The sequence below is a fragment of the Toxorhynchites rutilus genome, chromosome 1 (assembly GCF_029784135.1).
Source record: "Toxorhynchites rutilus septentrionalis strain SRP chromosome 1, ASM2978413v1, whole genome shotgun sequence".
NCBI lineage: Eukaryota > Metazoa > Arthropoda > Insecta > Diptera > Culicidae > Toxorhynchites > Toxorhynchites rutilus.
The window spans coordinates 138,423,269-138,440,595 of NC_073744.1; the positions used below are offsets into that span (position 1 = coordinate 138,423,269).

General features: G+C 37.9%; 1 protein-coding gene across 1 annotated transcript in view; it reads right to left on the reverse strand.

Moving 5' to 3' along the window:
* The window catches only part of LOC129766145 (obg-like ATPase 1), a 67,303-nt gene that overhangs the window by 17,772 nt on the left and 32,204 nt on the right, over positions 1-17,327 (reverse strand). Inside the window, exon 4 of the mRNA XM_055766613.1 lies at positions 3,737-3,864. Coding sequence (XP_055622588.1) covers positions 3,737-3,864 — 128 coding nt within the window. The remainder of the gene's footprint in view (positions 1-3,736; positions 3,865-17,327) is intronic.

The window sequence follows — 17,327 nt, forward strand, 5'->3', positions numbered from 1 at the left end:
GGGGAATTAATTTTTCTCATCATCCGAAACAAAACGATCATTAGGGTGGCAGCGAAAATGGTCATGTCAAATTTCAAAAATACCAATTGGCCCAAATAAATGACCTGTGCAAAGTTTTAGCTCAATCGGACATGATTTAGGGGTGCCTCAAAGCGCTCAAAGTTTTGATTTTTTGATCTTCGAAAATCTTCCAAAGGGAGTAAAGGAAATTTGGAAAATCGATTTTTTTTTCGATGCCAAATGACTTAAAAATACATGAAACGTCGAGATCTGGTGTCATCTCGAAAAAAAAAATTGTCCGAAAATCGACCTTTTGGGACTTGGCCTGAGAGGCAATGAAGGTATGGAAAAAACTATCGAATTTAAAGAACCGACCATATGCATTTCGTTTATTGGTCCAAAAAAATTGATTGTGCAAAATTTCAGCTCAATCGGACATGATTTAGGGGTGCCTTAAAGCACTCAAAGTTTTGATTTTTTCATCCTCGAAAATCTTCCAAAGGGGGGGAGTAGAGGAAATTTAGAAAATCTATTTTTTTTTTCGATGCCAAATGACTTAAAAATGCATAAAAAGTCGAGATCTGGTGTTATCACGACATAAAATTTTTAGCCGAAAATCGACTTTTTGGGACTTAGCCTGAGTGACCTAGACCCAAAAAGTCCCAAAAGGTCGATTTTTGGCCAAAATTTTTTTTTCGAAATGACACCAAATCCCGACGTTATGTTATTTGGCATTGAAAAAAAATCGATTTTCCAAATTTCCTTTACTTCCCCCTTGGAAGATTTTCGCGGATAAAAAAATCAAAACTTTGAGCGCTTTGAGGCACCCCTAAATCATGTCCGATCGAGCTGAAACTTTCCCATACATCCATTGCCACCCTAGTAAGCACATTGGGTGTCAAAAAAGTGACGAACCAGCCAAAAGTGTTGAAAGTCACTAAAATACAGAAAAAAAATTGGTTCAAAGAAACAAATATAGAGCGGTTAGAGAGCTTAAATTTGGTTGATAGAAACAATTAAGTTTATTGTGAAATTTTGGGATAAAGCTAACAATAAAACATTGAAAACCACTAACTTTTAACTTTTTCACTTTCAAAAAGTTATTTAATTCCACTACTTTAGATGTTTCACAACTATAACCTGTACCAAATTTTCTCATCTTTCAAACGGAAGCAACAAAATCATCTTACGTATCGTTTTTAATGTAGAGCCAATTTGAGGCAAACAGAGCCCGAAACGAAAAAAAGTTCTATAATTTTGTCATTGTTGAAATTCTGTGATATGGTCGTCTATCACCTCCTAAGAGATTCTGGATAAAGTGATTTTTATCAAGTGTTTTCTGACTTTAAGGGGACTAATATACAAGATTCGATTATATAAAGTGAAAAAAATTGGAGAGTTTTTTTCCATAGGTAAGGAGATTTTTGTCGTTTATTTGCTGATGGAATACAAGTAAGTGACTACGAGTTTTTTCTAGTTTCTTTTTCCCATTTGTTTATCTATTTAGGCTCATTAGCATTTAAGATTTAACAGAGTCGGGTTTTAATAGGGTACATGTTACATGTTTCTACAAATTGTAAGTTACACAGTGGACATTTTGTAGGCGTAAGACTATTCTTTCTGTTCTTCCATTGTTCAGCAGACCGGACAACGGAGAAAGTTATGATCATTGTTGTGTTTTTAATAGCACAGCAGTCCGATGTTTTTTTTGTATGCAAGCAGAGCTTGCATGATGATTGTTGCGTGGACGTATTTATTTTAAAACAACATAGAGATGGTCAATTGAAGGCCCTGAGTTTTGAACTCACGATCGATCGCTTAGTAAGCGAACGCGTAGCCACATTGGCTACGAAGACACCCATGTTTTACTAGTGTTCACTACGAATGTGCGTGCAACATCGCTTTGCGAATCTGCTAAGGCGGGCGATGTATTATTTTGCTTTGTTTTGTCTCGTGAGAGATAAAAATCACACATATACGAGCAAATTAAGAAAAACAAAGCTGTACTGAGTCTGTATTCTTCTCATACTTTTATCGAAGAACAGTGCCTTCCTATTCCGTTCAGGAACGTAAATTGGACCAATGTTTTCAACTGCTTCAGCATGATTTATTTTGCATCCTGCGATGCAAAATGTCTATCTTTGTATGCTGTGTTTACTTGAAACCCAATAGCGATCCAGAGATGTGTAGGAAGCACTCTGGATGATCTCAAATCTGCAATCTCCTCAACGCTAATGGCCGCCTGCTTGACTTGTCTTTCATAAATGACACTAAATTATTTCATTCATCTTCATCTGTGAATATATCGAAATGCGCAGGACCCGATCGCCTACTGCCATTGCTCTTAAAACAAAGCGCCTCATCATTCTCGGTTCCCGTGTCGATTCTCTTCAATTTCCGCACGCGACCACTGTTGATAAAATGAGAGGCATAGGCCTGCCGGATTGGATCACTAGATGGACGCACTCTTACTTGACAAGTCGCGAATGGTTCGTTAAGTTCAATGGCGCCATGTCTGGCACATTCAACATTCCTTCTGGTGTGCCACAGGGCATCCACTTAGGACCACTCATCTTCAACATTTTCGTCAACGATATCTGCAGTCTTCTTCGCTGCGATTGTTTGATGTATACATACGCTGGACTGCTGTGTGCTTCAGGAGGATCTGAACTCGCTACTAGATTGGTGCACTTCAAATGGCATGCAGGTGAACACTTCGAAGTGTAAGGATATGTCTTTTACTCGTCAGCGCTCTCGAATGGATTTCGCTTATACAATGGACGCTAGCGAAATTCAAGCGAAAATTCAACGAGCACATCTACGCGGTTACTGCTAAAGCGCACGCTTTGCTGGGCTTCATCCGACGCAACACGGTAGCCGTCAACGATGCTTTGAAGACCCTATTTTGTTCTCTAGTAAGAAGCACACTAGAATACGCAACACAAGTTTGGGCACCATCACAGAGAGCAAATTACACGAATCGAAAACTTCCACAGTGTTCATCAAATTTGCGTTGTGCCGCTTACCCTGGACCGATCCCGTATTATTACTGGCATTAGAGGATCGATGTAAGTTAATTAATCTAGAGACGATAGCCAAGCGGCGGATACATTTGCGTAGGCTGTTTATATTCGACCTTATCACCTGCCGTATAGATTGTTGCTACCTGCTAGCAAATTTATACTTCCATGCAACTGTGCGAAATCTTTGGAAACGAGTTCTTTTGTGTGTTCCTGCTGATCATACTCAGTACGCCTATTTCGAGCCACTGATTGCTAGTTGCAGGCTATTCAACGAAGTGATTGACGAATTTGACTTCAATATAGCAAAAATACTTTTAGCAATAGAATAAGACACCTATGATAGTTTAAGTCTGTACTACTTTTAAGATCGATGATGATACGAAATAAATATAACAAACGGGATGAGCTTATGTTTAGCAAAATCATGATCCGGTAGATCAACGCGATATTCGAGATACATTAATCGGTGACTGCTTACGGGCATCTTGGCACACACTTCATTCGGTCTCAGAATCAAAGCTAGCTGCTTGAATTTTGTTACGTAGTGATTACAGCTACTCACACCCTACAATTTCCGTAGAACGATTCCATTCAAGAAATACAAAAGTTGTACAATGTGTGTGTCACTATATCTGGAATAACGCTAATAACATCCAGCTAGGTCTGTTTCTACCTAATTCAGTTCTCAAAAGCACGTAATGAAGTATACTCACGACACAAATGAAAGACGGCATCGCATGCGCTGATATGTGACAGGAACGCATTTCCCAGACCCTGTCCTTCTGCGGCTCCCTTCACAAGACCGGCGATATCGACCACGTTCAGATATGCAGGCACTTTGCTGGAATGGAATAAAAATAAATGAAGTTGTAAAAATGAAGTAGCGAGGATTCTGTGCTGAAAAAAAAAATAATAGTAAATCCGTAAATAAATGTATCCTTTTACCCCTAAAACATGGTTATCAATATACACTACTGGAACACTGTAGACAAAAGATTTAATTCCATAGTCGTTCACCCTTCAGAATCAAACAAGACACATTAGTATGAAAAATGTAGTTTTATTATTAAAATCGATTAAACAGTAACCAATAATTAGTTCATGATTAGCACTATCAAGGGCGCTAACTTATATATTGCTGCTATAAGCAAAACAGATTGAATCGATGATAAAGCTGCAATGTTTTCCTATACAGTTTTGCCCCTCATTTTGGACGACTGAAATAACGGTAATTATTTTCCTCGTATCAATCGAATCTGACCGTTTCATGATTATAATATTTTTTAGTCATTCAGCCTTCATTATTTTAATTCGCCATTGAAGCTGAAGTTGTTATTTCAGCGTGACAAATTATTCAAATTGTTGCCGCAAAAGTGTCGCACAAAGGCGTGGTCACTCCTGGCTTTCACTGAGTGACTTAACCTATGGCCTCGTATATGTTTTTTTTCTATCTAGAGAAATGACCTTTTAGCATAATAAATAAATTTTTAATTTTTTTTGCAGCTTCAGGGGTGTTCTTGAACAAATTGAGTCACTTTCTGTTTACAGTTTTTTTTTTAACAAATGAATTGATTTTGAATAAAGAAAAACGAGTATATACAAGAAATCATACATAATATCGACGTCACCCCAATATTCCTTGCATGTTTCTTCTCCATTCAAAACGCTCCCAAATGCTATCTGCGCCATCTTTTTCCCCATGTCGGAGGCCAGGGTGCTCGCGGGTTACATCCCGTTGCTTCCAAGAATTTTGCCACAAGCAAAGCTGCACTGTGCCGACACGCGATGTTTGCTGAAATTAAATAAAGTAGCAAAAACAAAAACGAAAAACAACTGCAACAGCAGCAGCGGCAATGGCCAGCCAATACCGTCGTCGTCGGCCGGCATTAATTTATGTATAAACAGGTATACAAAACAAGCAAAACGTGAAACATAGTTAGTGACCAGTAACCCATTCCCGCCGACCGCAAGGTGGGCTACTGTGCGCTAAAATGAGCAAAGATGGACGGCGCATGAGAAAGATGGCGAATGGATACATTTTTTTCCTGCGATTTTGTTGGTCACCTTGGTTTATTGAAGTGTGTGCGTGTTAGGATTGGCTAAGTACTTTGTGTTGTCGTATTAAATCGTTACAATCGGAGCACTGGCTTGTGGTGCTTGGAGATCTCATATGTTGATTAATCAAATGAATTATTAGGGGATTTAGAAGATTTATTCATTCAACCCTAATAATCTTGGAATATATTATTATTTTTACATTCAGCGCGTTAACTCAAATCGGAGTTTGGCAACAAGTTGTGCGATTCACGATGTCTGTGAATGTTTGAATAATAAACATTATTAAATAGAAAAAATATTTCGGACGAAGCATTATTCTCCGATAATTATACTAATTATTGGGAAAAATTACTCCACACCGAATCGGGAAAAACTTCTAATATTATAATGAAGCTTTCGATTTCTGTATGTATTTTGACGTAGGATTAGGTCTAACCGGAAGATTTAGAGCGTAACATGAAAAACTAGACACTGAACCTATATAAAAAAATGAACGATTTCGAAAGTTTATGACTCGAGCATTTCTTGATAGATTGCATAGATGTTCGCATCAATTGATAGAAAATATTTCTACGCATCAATCACAATGAATAGCAACGAGTTTTAATATTGTTGCGCTCATACATGTCTACCTCTCCGTACTGATCAAACTATTGGACGATAAAAAGTCCGCAGTCTGCGGGGGCTTCAAAGCCACTGTTCCACGAATATCATCAGCAACGACCAACGAGTTTTCATTTTGTTGCCATTCAACGGACAACCGTCACCCATCGCTTTCGTGTAATGGATCCAGCACACAGTGATGATACTGATGCAAAATTGACTATGGCTGCATTCAGTTTGTCTAGAAGTGTGCATTGGCAAAATAAAGACACAAATCTGAACATATGGCAGTTTACAATTTAATTCAATGTATCACAATACAATTCAATGCATTTTAGAGTGATATCCGAAATAATAGAAAAAGCAAACTGATTCTGCTAAGGGCGAAAACTTGTGTGAATTTAGGGATGTTTTTGGGCTTATTGTTGGTTTTTGATTCGATTCTGATCGATCATGAAATTTCTAGGAATTTGTGCCGAAAACAATGGTTAGATGTGGGGTGCTTGGAGATGTAATTATGTTAATAGGTACCGTAAAGCAAGGCGGATATTTGATAAGTTACTTGGATTGACTGCTCTTGGTGTCCTACGTCTTTATGTTTTTTGCATTATAGTCACTTTACTTCCATTTTTGGAAAGATGTCGGGAGTGACAATTGAACTCGTGACCTTCGACGTGAGAGATACGTATGTTACCACTACGCCAGATCGGCTCCCAATCTCTCATTCTCCGATTATGTTCCCGACATTACCCAACCGTCTTTTTGCTCGAAAGTTATCCCAATTATAACCCTCAGCTGCATTTGAGATAGTGAATGAGTGATTTTCCGAAAAGTCGCAAACTGCGAGGGATTCGTCTTCTGTCAAATAGTTTTTTTTTGTTCTTCGAAATATGAGAGTTGTTGTTATTATATTATTTAAAAAAAATTGCGCTAGCGAAGTGCAGTATTCATATATTCTCGTTGTTTATATTATCATCGCTACGTTATTTGCTCTTGATTGACGGCATAAATAGGTAGGTACAAAAATGAACACAACAAACGTATGGGAAAATGGTAACGCTTCCAGTTTTCGTGAATTTTAACCATATTAGAACTAGGGAATTGTGATGTATGGCATAATGAACAAATATTGGGGAATTACCGATTGGAATCGTACACTGCGTATCACTCCATTTTTCTGAGTTTCCAGAGATATCCCTAGGGGCCGACGTTGAGCTTTTTGGTAGGAAAGTGCTTACTGACTGGGACTAGCAGTTATGAAATAATAAAATAAAAATATAAATGGTTTGTTTTCGGATGTTTTACTAAACTTGACTACTTTCTAGTCGAATTGCTGACTATTTTCTATTTATACAATCAGTATCTTTGGGAGCTGGGACCGACACTGATATTGTGTAAATGCTCTTGATGCGCGCTGAATGGAAAACGTGGCATGAAAAAATCGGGGTTTAACGTGTTAAAAGAGGTTTCTAATTCGCAGATCATCTTTAATTCTCAATCAGTTCATATAACCCATTCAGGATGGTTTCGGCTATGCTGCGCTATGTTGTAGCGTGTATCTCCTTTTTATTCTTTCTGAATTATATTGACTGTCAACACTTTTGGCTGGTTCGTAATTTTACTTCCATTTCGGTAGAATGTCGGGAGTGAGATTTGAACTCGTTACCACTACGCCAGATCGCCTCCTATGTATGTGTATCTCCTTCTACGCAGAAGATACTGCTCGTTTAAGCTCATCAAAGCTCTCATACTGCTTGACAGCTACATCTGTTCTTCGTACGATCCCTCCTCATAACTTCTTCTGGACTGGTCAGCCTTTTTACCAGATCAAACCCGTATGATCTGGTAAAAAGGCTGACCAGTCCAGAATCTGAAGCCCCTATCCATCAAACCATGCCATGATCTTCCGGATTTTATGAATTGATGCCAAATTACTCAATTATCACGTTGAATCCAGAATCATCTACTTCTGGATGCAAGAACAGAAGTAAATGATTCTGGAGTACTTTACCGCACTTCTGACTGTGCATTCGTGTTGATGAGAAGCTGTCTGAACCAGGCCTTTTTGAAAATATGTTCCTGAAACCATCAAACTGCCGCCTATAAAGTTACGAGTTGGAAAATAACGTGACACGTTCCGTAAGTCCTTCCAGAAGAAATTCTATTCAAGTTGAATTTCTTTTTATCTGAGAAGTTCTCACGAAATAGTGAAACCCATGGGATTAACTACCACATTAGTTTTTGAACCCGCAGCTTTGGAGATAACATTTTTATAGTTTGAGGATAATTTCCTCAAAAAGGTCTGGTTTAGTTAGCTTAGCATCAACACGAATGAACAGCCAGAAGTGCAACGAAGTACGTTAGAATCATTTACTGCCGTTTTTTGCATAGAAATCAATGTGATAATTGGGTAATTTGGTATCGATTCATAAAATCCGGAAGATCATGCATGGTTCAATGAATAGGGGTTTCGGATTTAGGACTGGTCAGCTTGTTTACCAGATCAAAACCCTATCAAGAGTATATGAGTAGATGCAGCTTACAAGCAGAAAGAGTGAAGTTGAAGAGCTTAAATAAGCAGTATCTTTTGCGTAGAACGAGATACAACATGCGCAGCTTGGTCGAAACTACTCTCAATGGGTTATTTGAACTGATTAAGAACTAAAGTTGATCTAGGAATTGAAAACTTATTGTAACTCGTGTGAGATTAACGTTAATTTTATCGAGAAGTGAGAGTTTTTCCATCTATTTCTTTGGTTTTGTTTTTTAAATTTTAAAAAGTTTATATAAAAAATAGTTTTTTAAATATTCATGCCTGGACACAACAATAAAGTTCAAATGGCCAGTCTTTTGCTGTTTTCTGATTCGGCACGTTTACTGAAAGACGTAGTCCATCGTAAATAACGAGGAAATATTAAAAAATAAAAACCAGACACGAAAAAAAATTAGAAGGGTGGTGTGCAAGATACGACCGCATTGTTAATGTAGGGATGTGAAATTATCGTCGGTGTGAACAAACATTACAGAAATTTCAGAATAAACTCATTCACACAAATAACATAACAAACATTCACCTTTAGTTTTACACCGAGCAACTCACCGCTAGAAAATACCTTCTTTACGTCCGGCTTCAAATGTGCGGCACTTTTATGCCACTTTTAACCCGAAAACAATGTTCGAGCCCAGCAAAACTGAGTGATCGAAAAGTGATCAAAAAGTCCGAGCACACTCCTGAGTTCAAACAAAATCACGAGTTCCCCCTTCGATTTGCAGTTGCGAACGACTGCTCGCTGGCAGAAGCAAATCTATGTAATAGAAATGACAAATGATTTGCTTTTACGCTTTGGTCGTTTGAATTAGTTGCCATCGAGCTGGGACTTAATTTCAATATTTCCTCTCTCCACAGTGTCCATTAGAGGAATGTTAATTTCCGCGAGCAAAATTTCAGCTCAATCGATCCTTATTTACTGGTGTCGCAAAGACGTAAAAGATTGAGTTTTTTGAAAACCGAAAAATCAAAGTTTGAGTTTTTTGAAACCCGTGAAATCACTCAGGGGAGATGGTACATTAAAAAAATATCTGCCAAATGTCTTGAAAATTGCATGTATCGTCGAGATTACTGTCAACTCCAAAAAAATTTTCTTCATAAATTTTATGGTTTTCAAAAAAATCAAACTTTGACGTCTTTGCAACACTAATAAATAAAGAAATTTTGCATAGCGTATTTTTTAGCGTAAATCAACATTTTGCAGGAAGTCTCATTCGAAAATTAGAGCTGACCACCTTCATTCGCACTCTATGGTGCATTCACATGTAGTTTTTGTTCCTGAGCTTGAGCTTGGGTAGACTGTACAATTCGTAGTTGCTCTCCGTGATTGACCTGAACCAACCAAATTGCACAAAGAACACACAGAATGACGCTTGGGACTAGCAAATCATTCTCGTTGTGCAATTTTCGGTGATTCGAGCTTTAAATGGTCAATAACGATGCCGGCCACGTCCTTACAGTCACCAGGGGAAGGGAAGAAATGTTAGCATGATAATCGCCGCCTGAAGGCCAGAAGGGTCGCCTTTATAGTGTGGTTCCCTAGCGACTATCAAGGAAGGGACAGTTGTTAGTAGGGCGAGGTGAGTATCAGGATTCACTGAGTTATCACGTTATTAATCACGTGTATTATTTATCGAGCTTCAATTGCGACGGCGGAGAGTTACTTTTGGGAATCCTGAGAAGGTAACCAAGGGAACTTCTCTAAAACCAATCGGACCGCCGATATATTCCATTGTTCAACGAGCGTACCGTATCAATTTCCAATAGCGGTTTCGGAAAGTTATGTTTGAGAAACCTGAGATGGCAACCGAGAGAACTTTTATAAATAAATAAGACTGGCGATATAGTCCGTAACCATCGAGAGTATTTTTTATCAAACTTAAATCGTGAAAAAAAAAGAAATTAAACAATTATAGAAGAAATCATTTAAAGAATTAACCCCTTCCTGTATTATTCGATACGTCACACATCAAGTGATTTCACTAGCCTGCTGAGCGTCCTAGCGCCCTATATTATTCAAGTACCTACGAGTGAGACTCGATGTTGTACGGGAAAGGGTTAAAGTATTAACATAGTATTAACAACGACGAAACAGTGAAACTTCTGTTTTAATGAGAACGAGAACGCTTCAACCACAATTATATTACACGACGCGCAAACTATTACTACTTAAAAAAGACCACACTTTTCGAACCAAAAGTTACATTCATATGGATACACAACACACAACCAACGAGAAAAAAAATTATAGGAGGTTGTGTTCAAGACACGACCGCATTGTTGACGTAGAACTACGCTGTAGTTCAATTCAAGTCGCTTGTTTATAACTGCGGATATTATTTTATAATGCTACGAAAATTTTGAAATAACCATTCTACCAGTTTGGTCGCCCTGTAATATTTTCTATTGTACAATCATTTCACGATAATTGTTTGATGATTCATTCTTGTGCTCGCGCAGCTGTCATCCTTGGTGGAGAAAGTTCTGCTACTGGCAAGCGAAACCAAATCACATACAAAATTTTAGTACGACATTTACTTTCTTGGTGATTGAATGAACGAAATAGCGCAAATACAATCCTAGTTGGCACGCGAGTCCAAATAAATTAATAACTTAATATAACTTATTGAAGAACTTGGTATTCCCCAAATAATTTTTTGGTGCACAACCTTAACACCTGCTTCACCATAGCGTCAGATCAATGCATTGATGACAGAAAGCAAACTATGTTAACTGCTTGGAAAAAGGCTGAATATATGCCTCAGCAGAGATTTTTTTTTTATCCCATCCGTTTATTAGGCTCATTTAGCAATTCAGCTGTCACAGAGCCGAATTTATTCGTATACATTTTTATGTTAAGATAACTATTGTTGTATATTATTTAGGCTTAAGATTCCTATCCATCGATAAACATTTGTTTTTTTTTATGTATAACACAGTAGCTGTTTAGGCCTAAGAATATTCCAATTCTATCGATACACAACACATGCCGAGTATTCCATTTCTGTCGATACACAACACATGCCGCCTTTTTCGGCGTTGGAATATTCCTATTGTTCGAATGTTCACAGTTGGACTGTTCACAACGGGACTGCTGATATGAGGCTTCCATTGCTGTGCCAGAATTAGCACCAATTACCGATACAGCAGATCGTAATGTGAGCGGTAAGGGACTGGGATTACCGACACATGATGATTGTTGCGTGTAGTGATCCCCGATTTTTGAAATTAATCGTTCATCAGCTAATCGAATAGTTTTCAGCAGTTTGTTATTCGATACGATTAATCGCCCCAAATAATCGATTAATCGATTAATCGCAACACTGAGATGAATAATTAGTTAGACTAATATTTCTCATTTGCTAGAAAGCCATCTGTAATCAAAAAAGTGTTCACTCCGCCTGAAATCCAATTATTATCTTTTTCGCTCTCCTAAAGTCGTAAACAAAGCTCTATTAGCGTTGAAGGTTTTGAGCTTCGTTTACAGTTAAGGGGAGTGTCAAAGATAATGATTGATTTTCAGGATAAAACTGCAGCGGCCGTACGTTTTTTTCTCTCTGCGTTTGGATCGATTAATCGACGTAAATTATTCGTTCGCTTCGATTATTGGTTGTGCAGTATTCGTTCGATTAATAATCGATTTCTGTAGGAAGTATTCGATTAATCGATTAATCGAACGATTATCGGGGATCACTAGTTGCGTGGACGTAGTAGCTAGAATAACACACAAAGATGGTCAGTTGAGGGGCCCTGAGTTATTAGCTCATGATCGTTCGCTTAGTAGCGGACACGCAACCAATTAGGCTACGAAGACCCCCAGAGAAGAAGCAGAGATTCATTACCAATACTCTAGCGTAAATATCCCCCTCTCGCTATCTCCCCTCCTTGTTTATATTTATCATTACGACTACATAATTTGCAACACCAAACAGTCGTCAATCACAACATAAAAAAATTAGGCGATTGTTGCATCGTTACAGTGCCAATGCACACGGGAGCAGATACAAATGGGGTTTCAGCGTAGCGTAGATGCACTATTTTTACGTACGGATAATGAAGCACGCACGTATGCATACTAATATCCATATATCGGTGGCTTGAAGCAACTAAATATACACACACTTATCTCCGTTTTGCGCTCTTCTCAAAAGAAGCCCTTTCTGTTAATATTGCCAGTCTAGATTAGCTTAGCTGTCATCCTTTGTGGAGAGAGCATTCTTACCGTCATGCGAAACCAAATCACTGACAAAATTCCAGAACATTTATTTTCTTGGTGAGCTGACGATAGCCTAGCTTGATGATTCCCTACACAATTACCTTAGAACCTTAATGCAATGGCGTCAGTTTGATGCAATGATAGCAATGCCAGAAACAGCAGCGAGAGAGTAATTTGGTCGCGTCCACAGCTCAATCCCAAACGAAGACATGTGATGACACACAACAAGGAAGAACAAGCGATATTCATTGCTTTGAATACAGAACGATACTGAAAGTTTGCCTTCCGTCCTTGCTTCAAACTTCTTCAGACTTCAACTTCTTCAGCTCACTCGTCTCTAACCTTTAAACCTAACCTTGAGAAAGGCATTCGATCCCTCGCCGTCCAACTCGCCCAGCAACGATGTTGTTCAGTCGATTTCCTCACGAATAATGAACGTTTACCTCAGCGAGATCCACTGTTTATACTCTAGGCAAATATTGCCCTTCGTTTTTCTCCTTTTCCTTTGTTCACGAACGCTTTACATCTTACGATTTCCCCTTCGTTGCTCGTCGAGTCGATAAGCTGCTCGTTATAGACAGCTCTGTTCGGGAAAGCACACAAATGGACAGAACAAATGTATGAGGAAAAGGAAATGCTTCCAATTTTCATCAATTTAAAGTATATACAGACTATGGGATTTTAATGTATAGCATATCAGCCAAATCTTAGGGAATTTCCGATTCGTTTGGTATGTAAACTGCCAAAATCCGCTCGCGGCAAAAATAGTTATTAACGTTAATTTTATTTCATAAAAACGTGACCCGGTTTTCTGATTTGGCACCCTTAATGAAAGACGTAGTTCTACGTAAAAAAAAATCTCAAATAATAAACCTAAGGTACAAGACTTCTGGAATAAATTTGAAAAAAAAAATAATAAACTCATCTAATAAATACATGCAAAAAATATACCCTCCGCCCCATCTACTAGAATTACTTTACTTGATAATAAAGAACGATCTCGCCGATATATAATCCGAGTGTGAATTTTCCATTCATCAATGCGAAATCGTGCACAGAATAATCCACATCGCCGTGGAACAAGATTGATTGCATACAACTTTGCATAAATATATGCATCTCCAAGTATCAATCACATGTAGTTTTTGTTCTCTGCATTTACATGTCAAGCGATCGATTCACGTGCACCTGATTCACAGTCGTATATAAAAATATTCCCTGAATGAGTTTTGCATTCTATAGTCTCTAAGCTCTTAAAGTTTGCTCACCTCTAGGCTTGAAAAAATCAATTGGGAAAACTTAACCTAAACTATCGGTCTTGATAAACGTTATTTGGAAGCCTCGCTGTCGCTGTCAACTAGTCGTTGGGTGGATGTCTAGTCGTAAATGAATAGATCTCAGCGATACATTAGATGCTCCTTATTGACTGTACGGTAGGTAGCACGCAAATGGGCGGAAAAAATGTACGGGAAAATGCGAACGTTTCCAAATTTTATCAATTTAATGCAATCTTTCAAAACCGTTCTAAAAAACCGAATGCACCAAAAAATCATACAAAACAAAAAAAAACTATCGAAATATTCAAAACTATACATGTATTCAAAACAAACAAAACCGCAGACAAACGTAAAAAAGCGGATATGCGAATAAAAAATCCAGACATTCAAAAAAAACCTGAAATACAGAAATGCAAAAAAAGTGCAAAAATCCATATATTAGGTTGGGGGAAAAAGTTATCCATTACTTTCTGGTTGGCTGGCTTCAGTGATCAATATCTCGCGTAATATCGATCATACAATACAGGCTCATTGTGAAGGTGACATTTCACTCTAAAAAAAACATTGGTTGTTTTTTGTTTGTTCCATTCAGTTGTGACTTACAGGGTGTTAACAATGGAAGATAACAAAAAGAATATTCGATACATTTTACACTTTTTATTTTATAAATGCGAAAGTACAAGCCCGGCCGCTGAAATTGTGATTAATATTTATGGTGCCGATACTGCTACAGTAAATTACGAACAATTTAATTTATTTTCAAATTTTTTTTCATTGTTTTTTTGTGAATAATTTTTTTTTATAATCCGGACAATACATAAATAAAATCCGGACAATCGAAAAAAATCGGACGCGCCGAAAAAATTCGGGCAAATGAAACGAAAAATTCCTGACATTCGAAAAAAATTGGACATTCAAAAGAAAACAATCAGAACATATGGTGTCATTTAATTATTTCAAGAGTGAAAAAATGCAAAATTTCACCGAATTACAAACTCCTGGGCAAGAATCTGTTCCCTAAAAAGTTGTGATGTGTCATAACTTTTGGAAACTGAAAAAAATAGAAGTAAAAAAAATTCGACCAACAGGGAACAATGACAATGAAGTCATTGTGGTTCCCAAGGAGTAGAACACGGAAATACCCTAAGAAACATTTATTGCATCCTAAAACCTCCAGATGCCTAATTTGGTCGCATTTGCTTGATTAATTTTCAAGTAATGCAGAAATTTGTGTTTCATTTGAATAGCAGCCCCCTAAGAGAGGGGGGAAGAGTATCTAACAATTGTAAAAACATTTATTGCACCCTATAACCTCCAGATGCCCAATTTGGTTTTATTTGCTTGATGATTTCTCGAGTAATGCAGAAATTTGTGTTTCATTTGTATGGCAGCCCCACCCTAAGAAAGGGGGGAGGACTATCTAACAACGATTGAATCATTTATTGCAACCTAAAACCTCCAGATGCCTAATTTGGTTGCATTTGCTTGAATTAATCCTCGAGTAATGTAGAAATTTGTGTTTCATTTGTATGGTAGCCCCCCTTAGAGAGGGGGGAGGGGTCTCAAACTATCATGAAAACCTTCCCCGGCCTCAAAAACCCCTACAAACCAATTTTCATGTCGATCGGTTCAGTAGCTTCCGAGTCCATAAGAATCACACAGACAGACAGACAAAAATCCATTTTTATATATATATATAGATGAAAATATCAACGTAGAAAATCTGTCCAGGCCGGAATCAAAGTTTATTCGAATTAAATTTGACAAATTCATAGAATTTCTAACAAACAGAGAAAGAAAATCAATGCTTACATCTGTTGGGATTGGTACCATCTAGTGTTTGGCTGAGAGAAACAGGAATTGGTATAAATTGATGTTGATTTATACAAAAATAACTGTTTGTTTTCAGAAGTTCGAGACTGAATCGAGCATCGAGACTTGTCACTGCTCAACAAAAGGGTCGCTTTCTTAGGAATTTAAAAAATACGTTTTCAAATTTAAAGAATAGGGGGAAATAGTCCTAATCCGACCTCCTCTTGGATCTCGGAAATGGCGCCACCTACCGAACTTCTAGCAGTGTCAAATGAAAGGTGTCATAAAACTGAGGATTTTAACGTATGATGACCATTTTCTTGCACCCTTTATTCCAGCGTTATGGTGACATTCTGTGTTTTCAATGCTTAAAAAAGGGAAAGATAGATTTTAAACCAGTACTGAGAATGAGTTAAATGTTCTTTCAGACGATGAAACATTACAATACTAAACTATTTCGATTGCTTATGGTGTGCTCTTCAAGACAAGTTATATAAATTGAATTTACCTGATGCTTGAGTTAAACGGCATACCGTTAATTGAAAAAAGTTGTGGTGGTCCTGAACCAGCCCTCTGTGTTTGCTTCGTAGTTATTTAACACGTTCCCTCATGTGTTTAACATCAACGGAACGCATTTGCAGTTTATAGGGGTCTGATCAGGGCCATCTTCCCCTATATATTTGACTAAATTTGAAATTCACGCACGTATGATTTTGGATGCTGTCTGTCGTTCTACTGATGGGTCCTGTTTCAGATCAACTCATCTGCGCTGTATTCGCATTGAGATGCCTAATCTTGTATGTGGGTGTGTGTGCGGGACAGAAAAACAGATATAATCGGGAATGGTTAGATTGAGCCATATTTGGTTTCCATCGGGACTTTGTATAAATTCCAACAGTGACTACTCCTTGTTTCAACGCAGCGGTTCCTGTCGTTTGACTGCTTGCAAAGAGTACTGGGATGTTCTCACGTGACGAGGAAAATCATTCGGCTAAATAACCTACAAATTCCACTTCCTCAATTTGAGAGTTTTCGGGCTTAATATATTAGGCTTGAACGGGATATCCATCGATTGCTAGGTTGTTCCATAGATCATCTAACGATTTTGCTGCATACTCAAAATGTTTCGCTTCCAGTTTCGGATTGTTTTGAGTTTTTCATCCAAGTGAGATCCATAATTATCATGCGAAAGTATTAATCCTTCTAACTTCCAGAAATAATAGCCTTCCGACGTTCAACTCGGTTGAAAGCCATGCGTTCTGGACCATTTGTAACAAAGAATATTGCATCAAGAATCAATTGATTGAAAAGATGAAAATATATATCTATGACCTTTTTAAAACGAGGGTTCTCGTCTGGTCCTCCATCCGTTAATCGTTAATAGATCTTCGTTATCGAATAATTTCGAATTCAGGGAGCTCGCCACCTTTTTTTTTCTAATCGAGCCCATGAATTTGAAGATCAGTGCCTTCCTGAACAAACTGCAACGTACGTTGGATCACTGTATCCAACTGATTCAAAATGACCAAAGTGCCCTAGCTTCTTTCTGCACCTGTGATAACCGATGGAATAACCTTATGTGTAACAGCCAAGCAAAATAATGATCTGGAAGATCAACGCGATATTCGAGATGCATTAATCGGGCCTGCCTATTGACCGCGGTCACAACACGTGCTTTATCATCTTGACTCAGGAAACACACCACATTCGGCCCCAGAATCGAAGCTAACTGCTCAAGCATATAGGGGCGCTGAATTTATTTAGGGAAAAAAATTGAATTTTGTAACGTA